We start from the raw sequence: 18,959 nt of genomic DNA on the forward strand, positions 1-18,959 counted from the left end.
TTGTGCACCCAAACACATCAAAGCAGCTTACACTGCACCCCTTCTACTCACATTGATGGACTCAATGGGGCCAAACTCCTCCAAGAGACTTCCCACATCCTGCTGAGTTGTCCTTTTGTCCAGCTGTCCTACCCAGAGTGTGGTACTGCAAACTACAACCAAGAGTTAGCATAGGTGGTCCTTACAGCACAGATAACCAACACCAATGCCATGCTGAATCCAGGGTAATAACCAGGAAAGGAGCTCAAGGTATCCCCCAGGCTGCAGATTACTGCAGCAACATTCTACACTCATCCAGGTTTTCCACCTGAGAGATACAGAAGGGCAAACTTTGACAGCCAACATGACAGAACCTGGGAAAGGTGCTGGCAGCAGCACATGTCACAGCACTGCCAGGGAGCTTCCACTGAGCAGCTCCAGGGCTCTGCAGGCCTTCACACCCCTGGGACCATCACTCACCAGGTCCTGGCTCTTGAAACACCTCAGGTTTTGTCTCTCTTATATGAGAAAGAATGTTTTTATTTTACTTGGTGAGAAGATTCCACACTCCCAAGGAATATTCAGAACACAACTACTATGTTTGGTCTATAAATGCTGACAAAGCCAGGATTATATCAGAAATCCAAACATCAGCCTGTGTGTTTTCCAGGTCAAATCTCCCCTTCAGATTGGACAGATACACAAGACTGAATACTTAGAAAAATTGTAATAATTTACAGTTAACTCAAATCCATTTTGTTCACCTCAGACAAATCTGCTTTACCTTATATGTGTCGAAGGAAGGAAAAGAAAAACATGGGATTTCAGCTTTTTCATATTTTACAGCCAAAATATTTCAAACTCGGAGCTACTCTAGAAATGCTAAGTATGAGCAGAGAAGCACAGGGAAGTGCGGTGAGATTCCTACCAGGAATCACCAGGCAGTTCATTTCTGTCCTGTTTGGATGACCCTCGGGAAGCACAAGCAGCAGCAGCATTAACCCCAAGGAGCCCAAAGAGAACCCTGCCGAGCACTACGGGGAGGTGCAGAGCGACCCGGGGAAGCAGGAAGAGAGGACACTCACCACTGACGGTCTCTGCCTTGATCTGGGGCAGCCCCTTGGAGCGGCGCTCCTTCTCCCGCTCGCGCTCGCGCCGCTCCTGGGAGCGGGACTTGGGCGAGCGCCGGCGCCGGTCGCGGGAGCGCGAGCGGGAGCGCCGGTGCCGCGAGCGCCGCGAGCGCGAGCCCGACCGCGAGCGTCTCCTCTTGGGGGACCTGTGGGGACCAGAGCCGCCCTGCTCAGAGCCTGACACGCGGCCTCAGCTGTACAACACCCCGAGCGAGGGCTCCCTCAGCAAGGGAACGCGTCAACCTCGGTCACACAAAAAATTTCCCGTCATGAACTGATTTCGTTCTGAAGCTGACCATCAAAACTGCGTCCACTTCAACACAGGGAAAGTTACACCTGCATCAACGAGGCAAATGTTCACTGATTTACAAAGAAATGGCCAAAAATGATTATAAATAAATTATAAATTACAAATAAGTTCTGCCACTGAAATTACATTTTGCATCGTGTTCAAGTTCTAAACCACTCCAAGTGTGGCAGAGCTTCAGAGAAATCGTGCAGAGCAATTGCATCTTGGTGAACAAGATGACTTGTTGCAACTAAACAGAGTGCAGCCAGACCTGCTTAGTCAGCTGGGATGTGATACACTGGCTCAGTGGCACACAAAGTCACAGATCACAAATGTTTTAATAAGAAAAGTGTTTTAGAGCACAGGCAAATTAAACTATCACATTCTGCCTCTGTAAAATTGACTCTGGACTGAAAGGCATGGAAGTTGCTCTCTCCTAGTGAGAGAGAACTGCACAGATATCATATTTTCCCTAGAAGGGAGAGGTTCATTATCTTAGAGTTGCTAATCTGCTTTTCACTCCTGCACTAAAAGAACTTTCACTCATTTACCTTGATGCAGATCTAGATCTTGATTTCCTACTGTCAGAAACATGCCGCTTTCCCTCCTGAATGGGAGGCTGTTCCACTTCCATATCCTAAAATGTGAAGTTGACAGGTGTTACGGGTGAGCAGGACAAGCATTCTATTTCTTTTTATGCTCAGACTAAATTAGCAGCACTGAAAGTATATTGAATATTCAAATGTGTGAAATTAAAGAGTAATGTGACTCAGAAGCTTCACTCAGTGGTCACTAGCAGGGAGAGGATCCAGTACTGCATGTACTTAACACAGCCACTAAAAAAAGGACCATAGAAATAATTCACACAATTCCCATTTTCAATTTGCAAATTATTGGTTTCCACATTTCACCCCTTTTCACCATCACCTGCATCTCCACAGAATATGATTTTATTCCTTAACATCAGTCAGTGGATCATGCTCCATCACCAAAATCCCAAGCAAAGTGAGATCTGCTGCAACTTTTCTCCAAGATGTTATAAGAAATTACTTTAAGCCTGAATTATGCTGGATACAGGAAAGGGGTAAGTCCTGGAGTTATCTCCCAGCAGAGCCAGCCTCATAGTCAGCTGTGTCCTGGTCATGCTGACATTTCTGCTCCAGGACAATCCACACACATTTGGGAAAGACATGTATGAGAGCATCTGAGTCGGTCTGCTCACTGCAAGGGCTGCTCACCTGCTGGTGGGGTTTCTGCAGGTGTGGCTCAGCCTGGACTGGGAAGGGAGACTGGAAAGTTGGCTGCACTGGCGCTGCTGGAGGCATCACTGGCTGAGCCATGGGTGGGAACTGGGGGGTAGGCAGGAGACCAAAACCTGGCATTTGCCCATTCGGAGGAAGGGGCACCTTGAGAGAAGAAAAAACACAGAATTCCAGCTAGGAGAAGAAATTACAATTTGCTTTCCCAGTAGGCTCAAGTAAAGCTTTATGTCTGCTCAAAAGTCACAACAAAAGATGGGGCAAAGATGAGGCAGGCCAAGCATTTGGGTGCAGAAGTAACAATCTTCTCCTTCAAAGCCTGAGTAGGACAGACAGTAAAAATATGTTTCTTTGGGAAGATGGAGGGCTAAGCCACATTCACTCTTCACCAGCAGGAAAATCACTTCCTGCTGCACCAAAGAAAACAGCAAAGGATGGAAAGCACAAAAGGGAAAAGCCTGGGTTACCTGGTGCCGCATCGGATCCTGCTGCATTCCCATCATCCGCTGCTGAAAAGGATCCATATTTGGGAGCTGAGGAAATACTGGCTGTTGCATGCCTTCTCCTGGAAACCCACTAAAACCAGGAATATTTTGGTGAGACAAGTCAGTAGATGCACAGCTTTGTCTTTATTTTACAAATTTCTATGCACATTTACACATTCTTGCTGTTATTTTAGACAGAACAATTATCTTTGCTATGATCCCGTTTCCAACAAAAAAAGAAAAGGAAGAAAGAGTGGCTTCCTGATCTTTTCTCCACTCTAAGAGCAGTCCTTTCACATTTAAAGAAATGCTACACAAAGGTTAGAGCCTCTCTCACCCCTGTACTTATATGAGCTTGCTGAAGATCTCAGCCTGCAGAAACATTTCAGGAAGGTTTTCTGCCTTAGGCTCATTCTCTCCTTTTGCAGCTCCTCTTTTGGGAACAAAAGAAGCAATGCTTTTCTCCTCAAGGAGAAGAAACTGGCTGTACTTTTGCTGTAAGAAAACACTTTGGTTTGGGAGGAAACAGGGCAGAGCAGAAGGGGGTGGGTATCACATGAGGATTATTACAGTGATGCCCATCACTTCCTGATTCAACACACAGAATGGACAGTGCTCAGGGAATTCTGGAGGTCTGTGCAGGTAACAGGACCTGCTTGCACGATGCAGCCTGTGCAAGAAACTCAGCAGGATTTCAGGGGGAGAAAGGAATTTGATGGTGATGGGAAATGGAACTTTGCAGCATCTGAAGACAATTCTGAGAAGATTGTGGACAGATCAGTATTTTATAGAGAGAATTACTGAGCTTGCATGCCCCAGACTGGGAGCACTGGAATGCCACCCTCAGGGACACCCTGCACAGCTGTGAGGCACTAAGGACAGAGAACATAAACATGCCCACAAGCCTCCAGCTGGGCAGACACAAGCAGTGCCTGTGACCTACCTCATCTTTCTGTACTCCAGAGCTCCATCTGCATTCTAGGGCAAATACTATGCATTTCCTTCAGAGACCCTTAATGAGCTACTACTGGTGGACATGAAGTGCTCGAGGTGAGAGACACAGTCAGAAAGCTGATGACAGAGTTAGTGGTTCTGGTTTTGAGAGCAGGCTTTAGATGCAGATACAGAGAGTAAGACATGGGGCCACGTACTGAAGCAGGGAAAAAAGAAATGTGGACTAACCCCGGCATTGAGCACCATCCAGCCTGTGCACTGAATGAGAGAGAGGTCCTGTGGAAAAAACTGGGATGTGGTCATGTCATTCCAGACTTTATCATAATGCACAGCAAAAGGGAAACAGGAGCCTGAGCTGGCTTGTGTGGGGATGGAATGTTTGCCAACATAAAACTGCAAAGGCAATTTTCATTTCTTGAATACTATAAACTATCACAATGTTTGGAAGAGCAGCTTTCCCCAGCCAGTAAAGCAATCCAGCTGATCCAGTGATGCCCTGACACCCTCAGATGTACTGTAAAAACATGGAACTCATCTTGCAACCAAAACTGAGCTTTTCTCTACAGAATAGAGTCCTCCACCAATGAGGCAACACCAGATCACCAAAGTAACGGGACACAAAAATCTCCGCACCAAAAACTGTTAACAGTGTTTTAAATTTGGACTGTACCAGTTAAACTGAACTAACTTGAAATTTTAATCTACTTTCTAACCCAAAAATGTTTTAGGACAAAGATTTCTTAGTTTTATTAAGACACAGAACTTACAAAGCTGGCTGAGACACTGCAGGGGAAGGAGCTGAATCCTCTTTCTTTGAATCTTCCACAGCTTCTGGTTCATCATCGTAGTCAAACCGATCTAGCAGCTTCTGAAAGAAACCACATCAGCACAACTATTTTTTCTGTATCTTACCCACCTGGCAGCCAAAATATCTTTATTATCACATTCTTACAACCAATGTAAGCTCTGATACTAAAGACAAGGTTAGAATTGGGGGAAAACAGACATCCATATTCCAATACCAAATAAAAACTGTCCGAAACCAGTTTTCTCCAGCTTCAGAAAATGCAAACCAAGACTTACTTTGTCAAATGATGTTTTCTGCTCAGGTGCTGTGAAAGCAGCTTTCTGCTCTGGGGGCTGTGCTGCTGTGGTTTTCAGCTGAGCAGTAATAGCTTGAACCTGAGCCATCACAGTGTTGTCTATGACCGGTGACTGGGGCTTCTGAGGCTGTTGGAAGGTCTGCAGGATTTGCTGGAGCTACAGAAACATGAGACAGGATGAAGTGAATCTCCTCATATAAACACCAAGTATTGAAAGAGTTGTAGGATATAAATTTTATGTCACTACAGACTGTGGCAGGGGACAAACACAGCAACAACCTGATTGAACTGTGGAGCATTAACAGCAAGACCACGAGTCCCTTATTTAAATACTTTGGTAGCAAAATTCAGTAGATCCCAACACTGCAGTGTTCAGGCCCATCAACACAGCAAACATTTAAATGGACTGAACAATAAAATTCTTCATTTTCTTTGAGATATTCCACGTGTTCCAGAAACCCTGTTACAGCACCAATTCATAACTAATTACTTAGGCACAGAGTATCATCAAATATCACAATTATTGGATGGAAGAATTCAATACTCTATCCCACCGAAGACCTTTGGGAAGCTCTTTTGCTTCAAACCCAGGCTGCCAATGCCACCACTTCCCCTCATTTCAGGCAGGACCTGAAGGGGAGCAGTGAGCAGGTTACCTGCTGTCCTTGTGTTGTCTGGAACAGCTGGGCTACGGCTGCGAAGGCATCGGAGCTGGGCAGCTGTGGCACGGCGGGCACCGAGTTCGCGGTCACTTGCGGCGGCTCCGAGGGAACCTTGGCCGGAGGGGGCGGCGAGCCTGGGGGTGTCCAGGAACACAGGAAGGGCTGTCAGACTCCACAAGGTGCCTCTTGCTCCCCACAACAAGTGGCTGCTGCCTGCACCCCCTATTTATCCCAGAAGGGCCTATTTGCAGCACCCCAGCTGCATTTTCTGTTTGTTCTGCCATGAAGTGCTCTGCTCACTGCTCACACCTGCACCTGGGATGCACTGGGACAGAAAAGCTGCTCCCACACGGAATTTCAGCTCCCAGCTCTGTGTTTGTAGCTGTGCAGGTTTAGGAAAGCTCTCACCACTCAAACAACATTTAGGCAGTGAGCTTCAATAACCTGAATGTGGTGGATCTGCTTCCACAGGCCTGGCTCATCCTTTTGGATCAACCATCTCATGGCTCACTGGAAGAGCAGCTGAGTTTCTCTCAGTATTTTCCCCCAGTAACTGAACTTTTGCAGAGAAGTCTGGCAATAATTAAAGGTTTTTTAGGATTACTTCAGAGGCAGTTTTCTTTGATAAAGTTTGTTCGCATGCCCCTTTTGCATGTGCACATGCCACACCAGCAGCTGATGGATAAATCCTCCCACCAGGAAAATGATATTTACTCATTTTTCCAGGAAAAGACTCACAATTGTGAGATCACAATTTAAGACATGCTATTAGTGTGCCCATTCTCTCTGCCTTACATTACAACACCTATGTAATCAACATCTTGCCAGTACCAAGCAAATTAGCAATAACCCCATCAGTTCCTACATACTGTAACTATTGTTCATCAGATCTGTTTTAAAGGACAGAATAAAGCTGTACAAGGAGTGAGTTGAACAAAACTCCACAGACAGAAATATTTAGTTAGAAACACTAAGCAAACATGTTTGCCTTGCAATAGCAACTCCTTTAAAGCCCTTCCTCTGTTTGCACTTCAAATAATTCCAATGTTGACAGGCAGCAAGCACAGGCAAATGTGTTGAATAATACTTTCCCAGAAGTGAAATGCAACATAAAAATAAAGCAAAAAGGTATGTGTTGTTTTTAAATAGAAAGTAACTCCCCAATTATTTCCTGAATACATTCACCAGGATATATGCTTGCTCAAGGGAGAAAATTTGCATTTCTCTCTGTTTTTATGGGTGAAACAGACTCTACTTCACATAATGCATTAATATATTTATTATTATTATTCATTAGCATATTTATTGCAGGGCCAAATTACCCCCTCTGGTGCATGTGAATAACCTCACTGAAGATCTCTGCAGAAGGCAACCAACCTGTTCACCACAACTGAGGAGAGAGAGAGAGAGAGCTGGCCAGGCAGTGCCCCTCACCTGTCCCAAAATTCAACTGTACAGCCACCACTCTGCTCCCAGGCTTGGATGCCAAGGCATTCCCTGGCCCTGGCAGCTTTAGAAAGCCTTTAATGGGATACACTTCCCTGAACACAGCTGGACATGATTTCAGTGTTTTGCTGTCTCTCAGCACACCTCAGTCCCTCCGCTCCATTTTCCCAGTCCTACTCCATGAGCACAGTAAATAAGGAGGTTACCATAGCTCAGTGTGAAACACGAGTGCAGAGCCAAAAAGCTGCTCTCTGCAGAAAGAAGGAACTGTGCAATGCATATTCCCTGGAAGCTCTGCTGTGGCACTAAATAGGTCAGTGCAGGCACTGTGGGCAGGCTGGCACTGCTGGGCTCTGCAGGTCAGTGCTCCTCAGGCAGCAGCCTGTGCAAAATCCCAGGCACAAATGTTCTCTTTGAGAACCTGGATGTGAAACACCAGCCCAAGACTTTCAGGGCTGCACACTCAGACACTGACAGCTGCTGCTTTCAGCTACTAAGCTGACTGAAAGGAAGATGAAGCTCTTTAACATCTAACATCCCACTTACTTACCTGGATTCTGGCATTAAAATAATGACATCAGAATTATAAAATTGAGAAATCACATAAAAATATTCCAAAGCAAAAAAAATAGTATCTGTTTAAGAGGGCACACTGAAGTCACTCATATATATATGTACACATGCATATATACATGATAAATATTTAATATGTTTCCCAAGTCAGTATTCACATGCTGACAATTTCTGAAGTACAGTATCAGTACTTATTTAACATGAGTTTGGCTGCTCCTTGTGACAAAGCTGACTTTATTGCTATGTCACTTCTGGAACTAAGAGCAGGCACTTTGTGCTGTTGCCATTTGCCCTTTGAGAGCAGAAGTTTAAATGTCATTCTTACCTTCATTGTTAGTAGCATTCTCTGCCATGGGTGCAGTGGCACTGGTTCCTGCTGCCATATCCAAGAGAGGCTGAATTATTTCAATTTTAAATACTCCATTTTTCTGCCAGAGGTTCAGAACACGAACTATTTTACTCTGTTGAAACAAAAGGAAGCACCAATGCTGAATCCAGCTTTCTTAAATCACCATTTATCTTCTGTATGCAGAGAAGGTTTAAACAGCACGTGACACAATCACACCAACTTAACAAACCCTGTGTCATGACAGAGGACAGCAACACCTTTGAAGTGGCAAAGATAAAAACTGCCAACTTATTTTACTGTCACAGCAATCTGTGACACTTCCCTAAAACTCTTCTGGCCAGTCAGAAATCCAGGTGTGATGTACAATCCAGCCCCATTTCAGCCCCACGGCTGCACAGGGATTAAACACCCAACCCACGGGACCAAAAAGAGAAAAGGAAGATGAGCTGGAAAGCCTTCATGAAGAGAGGGGCAGTTAGACCAGAAAATGCCACCACAACACTTTGAAGTCAGATTGAGGGCTCCTTGCTTGGTATTATCCCTAATTCTATGTTGAGACCAGAAACTGCATCTCCATCATTATCCAAAAGATGAGGAAAGCAAGTGGGAAACATCCTCACTGATCACTGCAGGATTTATTTAGAATCTCTGATTGTCAGCTGTTATTTTAAGCTCTTTTTCTTTTTTTTATACATGAAGAACAATGCAGCTTCCAGGAAGAAGCTGCAAATTGGCCTTTCCTTCTTCAGCCCAGCATTCAAACAAAAAAGTCCCAGTAGCTGTGCTGCTTCAGCTGGAACATGCAAGCAGGTAGAAGGCAGAACACGTGTTGGATTGCTGTCCTTTCTGCAGGCTTAGTCATTCACCTGCTCACACAGAAGCTTTAAGTACCTTTTAGCTCAAATGAATTGATTCTGTTCTTTCACTGTGACTCAGTTATGTACACCCATGTAAATCCACCTCTAACTAAGTGATTAAAGAATTTTACAAAATGTTTGCTAAAATAACATCCATTATAGAGAAACTTGAAATGCCTATTTTTAAGTAACATTTTGGCCTGAAAAACAGTTAACATTTTTTTGCTTTGGGTATTCTATCTCTCCAGAGGACCTGAAAATCATACAAAGGCCAAAAAATGGGCAAAAGTAATACTCATTTTCAGTCACATATTAATTTTACAGAAAGGCTGTTTAAAAAACAAAAAAAAGTAGCATTGTCCTCTTCAGATATCCCCCACAGCTGTTGAGGATCTGCAGATCAGGGTATTTTTTTTTTAGGAAATAGAACTTCATTAAAACAAGTGTGTTTAAAATAATAATATTCCCTATTTCAAGCAGTTCCATGAAGGAGATGGACAGTCTCATTCACTCAGATGAACAGAACAGAAATGCAGAAAACAGAAAGGAGAATGGACTGCTCTGTTTCACAGGCTAGCAACCCAGGAGCTCCCAAATACCAGATTCAATGCCTGAAGGTCTAAATGTTCCACATTAGAGAACTGCAGAGCATCAAAGCCTTTCAAAAGCTTATTTAGAGAGTTAGAGAGGAAGCCAGGTAGAAAAGGAGTATTTCACTCCTACAAGGAGAAAGAGAGTAGGTGATTTTCTGGAAACCAACTGGCAGCTTCTAAACCACACTGTTCTTGGGAGTCTCAAAACTGTTCTGACAGAGGTCACAGAAACCATCTTCTCTGGACCATCAGGAATTCACCCACTCTCTGAGCCTCTGTTCTACTAAAAAATACAGCAGAACTAAGAAAAATGAGGCCTTAGACCAGCCCTCACAGTGGAGAGCACCAAGAAACCTCAAGTATGGGATTGGAAAAGATTGAAGAAATCAACATGATGATTTTCTTAGAAAACATTTCTGAACAGAACAGTCTCTGCCTACAAAACCAAAGCTTCTCCTGCAATGCTTGCTTGTTGTGGCAGGAAGTTCTGAAGGAGCCTCAAGAAGAACTTTTACACACACTGCTGAAGTGTGTGTAAAAAAAACTGATGAGGTCAGGCAAAATACATTTTAACTTGAATTTGCATTTAGCTGTCACCTTTGATAACCCTCAGCAGCAGTCACCACCAGGGTGAGAGAGAACCCCCAAATCACTGCCACAGCAGTGCAAGCACCAAGGCAGCACCCACCAGTGCCCAGCAACACGTGAAGGGCTCGTCCTACCTTGTCTTCAGATGGACACAGATACAAATACTGGAATGTGGCAGTAATATTCTTGGAGAATCTGGGCCCAAAGACATCCTTGTCGGTTCCGAACTGGTGCCGGGACTGCCGCACGATGGAGTCGATGACGTACAGGCCCGGCACTTTGTACTCTGGCTTGCACTGCAAACAGCACAAAGAGCTGGGTGAGCCAGGGAACAGCCCTCAGAGCCTCACTGCAAACCGGCTCTGGGGCTGCAACTCCTCTGCCCTGGGGCTGGAACCCTGCACTGGGGCTGGAACCCTGCTCTGGAACCCTGCTCTGGGGCTGGAACCCTGCTCTGGAACCCTGCTCTGGGGCTGGAACCCTGCACTGGGGCTGGAACCCTGCTCTGGGGCTGGAACCCTGCACTGGAACCCTGCTCTGGGGCTGCAACCCTGCTCTGGGGCTGGAACCCTGCTCTGGAACCCTGCTCTGGGGCTGCAACCCTGCACTGGAACCCTGCTCTGGGGCTGCATCCCTGCACTGGAACCCTGCTCTGGGGCTGGAACCCTGCTCTGGGGCTGCAACTCCTCTGCTCGGGAGCTGCAAGTGTGGTCTGCAGCCCAGCCCCTGCCGTTCCTGCCCAGGCAAGCATGAACACTCACTCTCTGGAATTATCTACTGTCTCAGTGATGATTCGTTTCTAGTTCAGCACCTCCAGGTTCCTCCCCAGCTGCTGTGTAGGGAAGGTGGGAAATCCCACAATTTACTGCTTTCCTCCCCTCCTTAATGTGTTATGGAAAAACTACAATGTGGAACTCACATAGACAAAGTGATACCTAACAAATCAGAATTTCCTCCCTCAATCCCTAAGGAATAAGCCTTTCTGGTTATTTACTAGCATTATTAGCAATATCTAGCAAAGCATATCAATACATTTCTTCTTTTTTTTTACTTTTTACCTTTTTGATAAACTTCTCCACAATCTGGACAACATGCTTGTAGAGCTGCAAAATAAATACATCTATTCATTTATCATCTCCTCAGCAGTGGCACATCATTTTAGAAGCATTTTAACTCTTTGTGCTTACTACCATTTCAGAAAGGCTACAGAATGTTGCAGTCAAATTCCAAAAAGCAGAATGCTCCTAAACAGAAAAATATTCCATGGGGGAAACCCAGACCCAAGCCAGAAGCGTGTCAGTGTGCACACAAGGCACAGAGCTTGCCAAGTATTAGTGAAAGCTTTCTGGATTTACTTTCTCTGCAATCCACACTGGTTTCACATGTTAAGGTGCAGCTGCATCCTGCAATATTTAGTTTTATTACACAAAATCACAACACTCGAGTGGGTGTAGCATGAATAAGCAACGACTCAAAGAAATCAAGCTGGCATTTTGCTCCTAGTCCAAAACCAAGGGATGATATTCACCACCCACTTGTTTCTAGACAACAGCCTCAACAGCAACTAGAATAAACCATCCCCCAAGCTGAGATTGGGAAATCCTGAGTATTTACTTACAAGTGAAATAATAAAACATTGCTGCTGCTGCTACAGCTTCATCTCTGTTTTGTTGTACTTTACCTTAATAGCTTTAATGGCAGCTTTTGTGATGAGAATCATCTTTGCTCGGGAAATAGGAGGTTTCATCTCCATCAGTGAGAAGAGCTAAACAGAGAAAACAAACATTAGAAATGCACTCTGAAGTTCAGCAATTAAGCAAAAACAACATTTCAGGTGGGTGATTGGAGTAGTGCCATCCCACACTGTGCTGGCTGGCCCTGGGAGAAGTGGCTGCTTCACAAAGCCAAGGAAAGCAGCATTTGCCAGGTTACTGCTAAAAAGAACTGCTCTGCACACTTGGCTGCCTGACCCTCCACATGGCTCCCAGGGGAAAAGTTCACTCCTCAAGGAGAACCTTTGCAGAAGTTAGAGATATTATATGAAGTGTAGAGAGGTTTATATGAAGTATACAGAAGTTATGTGTCATCTTTATAGGTGACATTGACCATAACTGAAAATAAGCATTAGCTCCACGTTTCAGAAACTGAGGGAAACCAGGACTGCATACAGAGATGGACACAGAAAGCTGAGCATAGACACATAATTGTTTTTACCTTGAAATATTCCTCACAAATCACAGAAAAAAAATTGGTTTGTGTTACATAATTTCATTTTTGTCTTCATCATAAAGAAAGAATTGAGCCCTTGAATGCGAGTGAAAAATGTCATCAATTATTTGCCACACAGCAAAGTAAGAGAATCAAAGTGTCTCCATTTGTCAGTGTAATGGAAAGTGAGATGTCATTTCAAACTTTGTCTCTTATGTTATTAATTAAAGTTCCAAGATACTGGTGAAGTGACCAACTTACACAGATTTATCCACTGTCTCAGTTAAGGGAGAAAACCATCAATGAAGGAGATTAAAAAATTGGCCACATGCTCAGAGAAAAGGGAAGTGCTAACAGGGCTTCGAGCTGTACAAAAGGAAGCCTTACACTTAGGAAACACCAAGAGTAGGAAATTGACTTTCTTATTTTGTATTTACTTTCTTAATTTGATTCCTATTCCAGGAGACAGGAAAGAAGAAAAACTGTCCTTGCAGACAGTGGTAGCCACATGCCTTTTCCACCAGCAACACAAGCCCATGACTTTTCTTTATTCATCCCCACAGAATGCAAGTTCTTGTGCCAGAACGTTGGGGTTTTGAAGCCATTTCAGCTGTAACAGATACTACAGCTAACATCACTGCTTGCTGAGAAATCACAGTATGGACAAATAAAAACTGCCAGATAAAACACAGAAGGAGAGAGGGCTCTGTGAGCCGATACATGGGTTTTTTAAAAAATCTTCTTTTCAGTTTAGACTTAAGTGCTTTAGAATTAAGTGCAGAGACTCTTGATGAACAAAGTTAGTGCTATTATTAAAACTCAGGAAAATCTGTTTGAAGAGGTAATGAAAGGGGAGCAAAAAATCCAAACCCCAACACCCACAAACAAACCACCAGAAGGCTCAAAAGCTGGGATGGGGGAGGAAGAAAACGAGGCAGCATTTTGACAGACACTCCATATCCCCTCCTTTACCCATGAAGAAGCCACTGGCTCATCCAGGAAAGGATCCAGTCCCACAGAAAAAGAACAAAGGAGCTGGTGTGGAAGCACTGCTTTGATGTTTGTATTTCAGGAACACAAAGAGAGACCCCAAGGAAATTGGGAGAGCTCAGAGCAGGGCCCAGGGTGACTAGAAACAAGTGCAGCAAAATAATAAAAAGAAATGTCCTAAAAGTATCCCAAGCAAGACACTGCAACTGGGGGAAACACAGAAAAAAAAATAAAAATCCAAGGACACATCAACTGCCAGGGAGAATGAAGGCACTGATACACGAGTGTCCATGTCTATCCATCCCTCCATCCATCCTGCTCTTTTCACCCCTCCCACCACCTCCTGGAATTTTACCTCAGGATTTTGCTCCTTTCCTTGAAATTACCTAAGATCTTAGAACACCAAATAACTCTTTATAGTCAATTTTTATGTCATTCTTGGTATGTTACATGTGTCAATGCCATGCTTTAGAGATGGCTACAGCTAGAATTTAGCTCCCTTCCTAGTTCCTCATGGCTTCTCCCTGTTGGAAGGAGGAGCTGCTCAGAGGACACCCAGGTATTTCCAGTTGCATTTGCTCAATTAGACCTGGATCTTCTTGGACACACATTTCCCAAACCAATATACAAAACAGTCACACAACCACTAGTTTTAGAGGGCTGTTTCACAACAATACATCCAGTTTCTCATGATCAGCTCAAGGAACAGCTTGGACACAAAAACTTACACTCTGTTCACAAAAAAAAAAAAAAAAGTATGTGACAAAGGCAAAGAAAATTTACAGCTTGAGGTTTTCCAAAGTCCTGCCTCACAACAGGAACCTGTGCCTGCAATGCTGTGACCTGCTAGAAATGACTTTCTGCTTTTACTGCCCCTAAGTGCCTGTTTACAGGATGTTGATACAAAAGAAGCAGAGGTGTTCAAGGGTATTGAACTCAGGCCACAGTACAAAATATGTCTTTAAGAGTATTTCTGGGTGCTTCTCCCAGCAGGATGGAAGTACACAGTAAAGTATCTATAAAGGCAGGGATGCAAAAGGCAGAAAATTCACCTCCTCAGTTTCAGGTTAAAAATGCTATTAAACCACAGCAGGACAGCAAAAAGGAGACCAAGCACAGAGTGACTGTGCCCAAATGCAGAATGAGTGTGAAATACAGGAGCTCCACATGGGGCAGAGTGAACAGAGACCTTCCAGCTCTCACTGTGCCCCTGCTCCAGCCCAGGAGCCCTGTGAGGTGCAGGCAATGCCACAAGGAACAGGCTGCTGATGGCCTTCACGTCTCAATCTTCTGAGCAGCAAATTATTAATTTCTCTCATTCTATAATTAATGTCCTTTGATGGTTTCATTTACATGGAAACCTGAGAACCAGGGGGTTTTGAAGTAAAGGGGAGAAGTGCTACATTAAAATTTACCCAGCTTGATGTATGATGTTAAGAGACTCTGTTTAAAGTGGGAGGTAACACAGTGAAAGTACCTTTTAGGACTTGAACTGACTCCCTTGGCTTTGCCCTCTTGCTCAAGTGTCTGTGCCATAAAAAGGTGTCTGTATTTACAAACAAAGAGCTGTGGGCCCGTTTTATACAGTCACTAAACAAACCCCAGAGCACAGCAGCTGCACAGAGAGGAAGGAGCTCCTGAGCCAGACAGTGGTCAGTGATTAGGGGATATCAAGCAGCCAGGTCATTGTCAGGACACCTCATCCAACCTCCCCTTCTCCAATTTCCAGAGCAGTCTAACACGCCCTCAACCATTTCAACAAGCCTTAGGTGTCCAACAGCCCTTCCCAAAGCAGGTTCCACATTCATTCACTGTCTTTTGGAATGGATTTTATTCATGCATTTAGAAAGCACCCAACCCAGCCAACCACCAGTGACTCACAGACCTAAGTGCAGTTACTTGTTCCTGTACAGAAACGAAGGGATTGTGCAGGACACGACCAACAAGCACAGATACTGCACTATTTTGTTAACAAAACACCTTTACTGTTAATGCATGACCACATCTCTAAAAGCAATTCTGTCACTCTATACATTTTCCTTCCCCTATAAAAGCCACTGACTCCTTTCCTCTTCAGGCCCCCGTTCTTCCTTAAGGCAAGGAGAAGGATCTGTTGCTAAGCTGTATCTCAGAGGATCAATGCAAGTTTGAAATGCTTGACCACCACCTGTGAAGCACAGCAAGTATTAGGTGCTGCTGAAGGTAAGAGAACACCATAACATCCAGAGCTGTCAGGCTGCATTCTTTGGAAAATAAAGTGAGATTTGATTTTGACCAGCTATGACCCCCAGGCAATGAAGCTCAGCAGCACTTCATCAACTAAGCTACTTCTGTGGCCTAGAAAGACCATTCACAAATCCTGAATCACTGGGGAGAAACATCTTCACAAAAGATACTCATATGAAAATGACATCATGCGAGTGCACAGAATGGAGTTTTGTTTTCTCCTCATGTGCTCTGCAAATGCAGCTTTGGGGATCAGTGCAGGGCTCTTTTGTCCAGCACATCTCCTGGAAAGCTGCTTGTCCCACTGCTTCTTACCAGGAATCCCTACCAGAGCTCCCAGGGCTGCTGCAAACAAGTTCAGAGCAAAGAGGCCCCAGGCAGACACTGGTAGTTGTGTCCTTCTGTTTTTCTGTGCACATGGAGCCCCACTGGGCATCCTGAGCTCCAGTAACTGCAGGAGAACCACTGGCAAGGATATCCTGCTAACCTCTATTTATAGCTCCTCAGGATGCAGGGGAAGGCTGTCACCAACAGGCAAAAGAAAGTCCTGCCACTGGCAGAAAACAGCCACACTGGGTCCAAACCTCAGCTGTCCAGTGCCCTACGGATGGGCAAACAGCAAAGAAGGAATGTGCAGCCCCAGCTTTAAATAAACAGCCCCCTGCACCTCCCATGTGTTTGTCTCTAGGCACATGGAGGTGGGTACCAATTGTTTCAGGGGTACACATTAACAACCGAGACACGGGACTGAGTGAGTGATGTGCATTACTCAACACAAATAAAAGATTACAAAACAGGAAAGTTGACTTTATTCTACTTCCAGCAGCAAGATTGTGAAAAAAAAAAAAAACAACTTTATTTCTAACTTTTATAACCAGTAAACTATGTCTCAAGTTTTCCAGATTAAAGAAAAAAACAGGCATCCCCTAAACTAAAACATGACAAGGATTTATATGGCAGATGTGTGGGTTCAGTGGGGGTTTTTTGTTTGTGTTTTGGGGGTGTGATTTAAATTTTTTTTAAAAGAAAAACGTTTGCTTGTTTTCGTCTTCTGTTCCATTATCCAGTTGACTTTTGTGATTTATTTATACTGCCTCATTACTGTAACAGAACATATCCACCTAACAGCACATGAATTCTAACTGGTGAAAGTGAACTCCTCCGAGAACACACACTGCACTACAGACCTGTCAAATCCCCCACATTCAGCTGGCAGCACCTGCTCCAACTACAGCTGCAGGAAAAGAAAAGGCAGCCAATACAAAACCCCTGCACGCTCCCGTAGAAACACCAGCACTTGGAAGAGGATGTTTATTGGCAAAGCTGCATTCAAAATGCAGGTCCAAAGAACAGGATTGGCAATGGCACCACAATCCAACACAAATTATACAACCCTGGAGTTCCCACCCCCTGCCAGAGCCAAACTCGCTGCTCTCCCTCCCCAAGCCCTTCTGCCCAAGAGGGGACACCAATCCCATCAGGTTTACAGCCACACTTTGAATTTGGGCCTCCCACCATCTGAGAAATTGCTGCCAACACCCCAAAAACCCCAAATGACAGGACCACCAGATGGAGCGAGTGGCATTTCCTCTTTCAGGCAGAGTGGCCAAGAGCTGGCAGGTGCCACCTCCAGAGAATCACCTCCAGCACCCATGGCAAGTGCAGCACCAAACTGCAGCTGCATTTGCCATGGTAAAACTGTAAAACTGCAACTTTCCCTGTCTCCAGTGGCACTGTACAGCAATTCCTGCACCTACAGCAAGTGCAGGAATTCCAGGCCTGTAGGGCATTCTGTATGCCTGCAGGGCATTCTGTATTCCTGGAGGGTATCCTGAATTCCTGCAGGGCATCCTGAATTCCTGCAGGGCATCCTGAATTCCTGTAGGGTATTCTGTAGCTGCCCCATCCTCACTGCTGAAGCTGTTCCCCTCCCAGTAAAAGATTTAACTCTTCAGTGAGCTGGGAGTGGCAGCCCCAAGGCCTCAGCAGCCTGTGCTATCCCACCACTGTGGGAACAACACCCAGAGCTTTGGTGCAAGTGCTCTCTCTGTCCCTGGGAAAGGGCAGAAAGGAACAAAACCTGCCCATAAATCTGAGCCCCCTCACGGCTCCTGTCAGCCTGTGGGGCTCTGCGTGCACAGCTGCAGGCAACACAGGAGGAAAAGGGAAGGGAGCAGTGTGGAACTGGACTTTATGCCCTGCACAGCTCCTGAGAGGGAACAGGGCAGGAAGCACACAGCCCCTGAAGTTATCCACGTGCTGCTTTACACACCAGCAGCTCCAGGGAAGCACTCAGGCGTGCCAAGGGCTGCAAACAGGGATTTTAGTGAGTGCACATGTCTCCCCCAGATCCGAGATGCAACTGAACCCTCCAGCAGCCCCGCACCGGGATTTCCCTCAGCACTCCCAACTGCACCGAGGAAAGGCATCCCACCCTTCCTGCATGGAGAGGAAGAGGAGGGGATGCAAACACTGGTTGCCAGGACACGGGTTGGTCACGGGATCCCCGAAGCACCAACTCCTGCTCTGCAGGCACGCTCAGCACCAGCACTGGGGTCACTGTGTGACAGGCCCTGGGCTCTGCCAGCGCCGCTGCTCATACTGAGGCAGGAAATTAACAATATTGCTGCTCCCTCTTTCTATCAACACTGAAAATGGCACACGTGTGCAGTTGTAATTTTTTGGGGAAGGTGGCTTTGCACCCTGCCATCCCACTGGTTTGGAGCTGCACAAAACCCCCAAACACTGGCAAATAAACAAACCACTAACAGGATCTGCATGATATCCACTTTTCCCTTTGCTCTTGCACAGTTTTGGTATGGATGAGGGTATTCCCAGGTGTGTGTGTGACAAAGCCTTGCACATCCTGAGTCCAGTACAGGGGAGCAGCTGCCATTTCTCCCGTTTCTGTTCAACGGGCAGGCACAGCCACCCAGCCTCCAACAGGAACCTGGCAACAGGCTCTGCCTCAGCTTTACATGACTTTCTGTCCATGGAGGGCCTGCAAAGCCACACCGTCCAACCGAGGCAGAAAAGCGCAACTAACAGTAATTAATAATAATTGAAGTCACGTGTCAAAAACTTTACACAGCAGAGGCTGGATTGAGTTGCTATATATTATGCAAAAAACAACCACGACCCTCTTTGCTTCCAACTGACTAAGAAATAATAAAAAAAAAAAAAAAAAAAAAAACCAACAAAAAAAAAAAAAAACCAAAACCAGAAGAAGGCAGGGAGGGACCTTTGTGCCGTAGCAAAGGCGAATAAA

The 18,959-nt window shown here is 45.2% G+C and overlaps 1 protein-coding gene across 2 annotated transcripts in view; it reads right to left on the reverse strand.

The window, feature by feature from the left end:
- SCAF4 (SR-related CTD associated factor 4) overlaps window positions 1–18,959 on the reverse strand; it is a 29,031-nt gene that overhangs the window by 9,392 nt on the left and 680 nt on the right. The window contains exons 2-14 of one of the 2 annotated variants that reach the window (XM_066571836.1): window positions 11,949–12,032; window positions 11,326–11,370; window positions 10,402–10,563; window positions 8,206–8,341; window positions 5,856–5,995; window positions 5,180–5,356; window positions 4,864–4,964; window positions 4,325–4,372; window positions 3,125–3,233; window positions 2,637–2,804; window positions 1,950–2,035; window positions 1,065–1,255; window positions 52–152 (exon numbers count right to left, since the gene is read on the reverse strand). In XM_066571836.1, the coding sequence (XP_066427933.1) occupies window positions 52–152; window positions 1,065–1,255; window positions 1,950–2,035; window positions 2,637–2,804; window positions 3,125–3,233; window positions 4,325–4,372; window positions 4,864–4,964; window positions 5,180–5,356; window positions 5,856–5,995; window positions 8,206–8,341; window positions 10,402–10,563; window positions 11,326–11,370; window positions 11,949–12,032 (1,548 nt within the window). The remainder of the gene's footprint in view (window positions 1–51; window positions 153–1,064; window positions 1,256–1,949; window positions 2,036–2,636; window positions 2,805–3,124; window positions 3,234–4,324; window positions 4,373–4,863; window positions 4,965–5,179; window positions 5,357–5,855; window positions 5,996–8,205; window positions 8,342–10,401; window positions 10,564–11,325; window positions 11,371–11,948; window positions 12,033–18,959) is intronic. The other variant, XM_066571837.1, reaches the window with a different exon arrangement.

Source organism: Molothrus aeneus, chromosome 2 (genome assembly GCF_037042795.1).
Source record: "Molothrus aeneus isolate 106 chromosome 2, BPBGC_Maene_1.0, whole genome shotgun sequence".
Taxonomy (NCBI): domain Eukaryota; kingdom Metazoa; phylum Chordata; class Aves; order Passeriformes; family Icteridae; genus Molothrus; species Molothrus aeneus.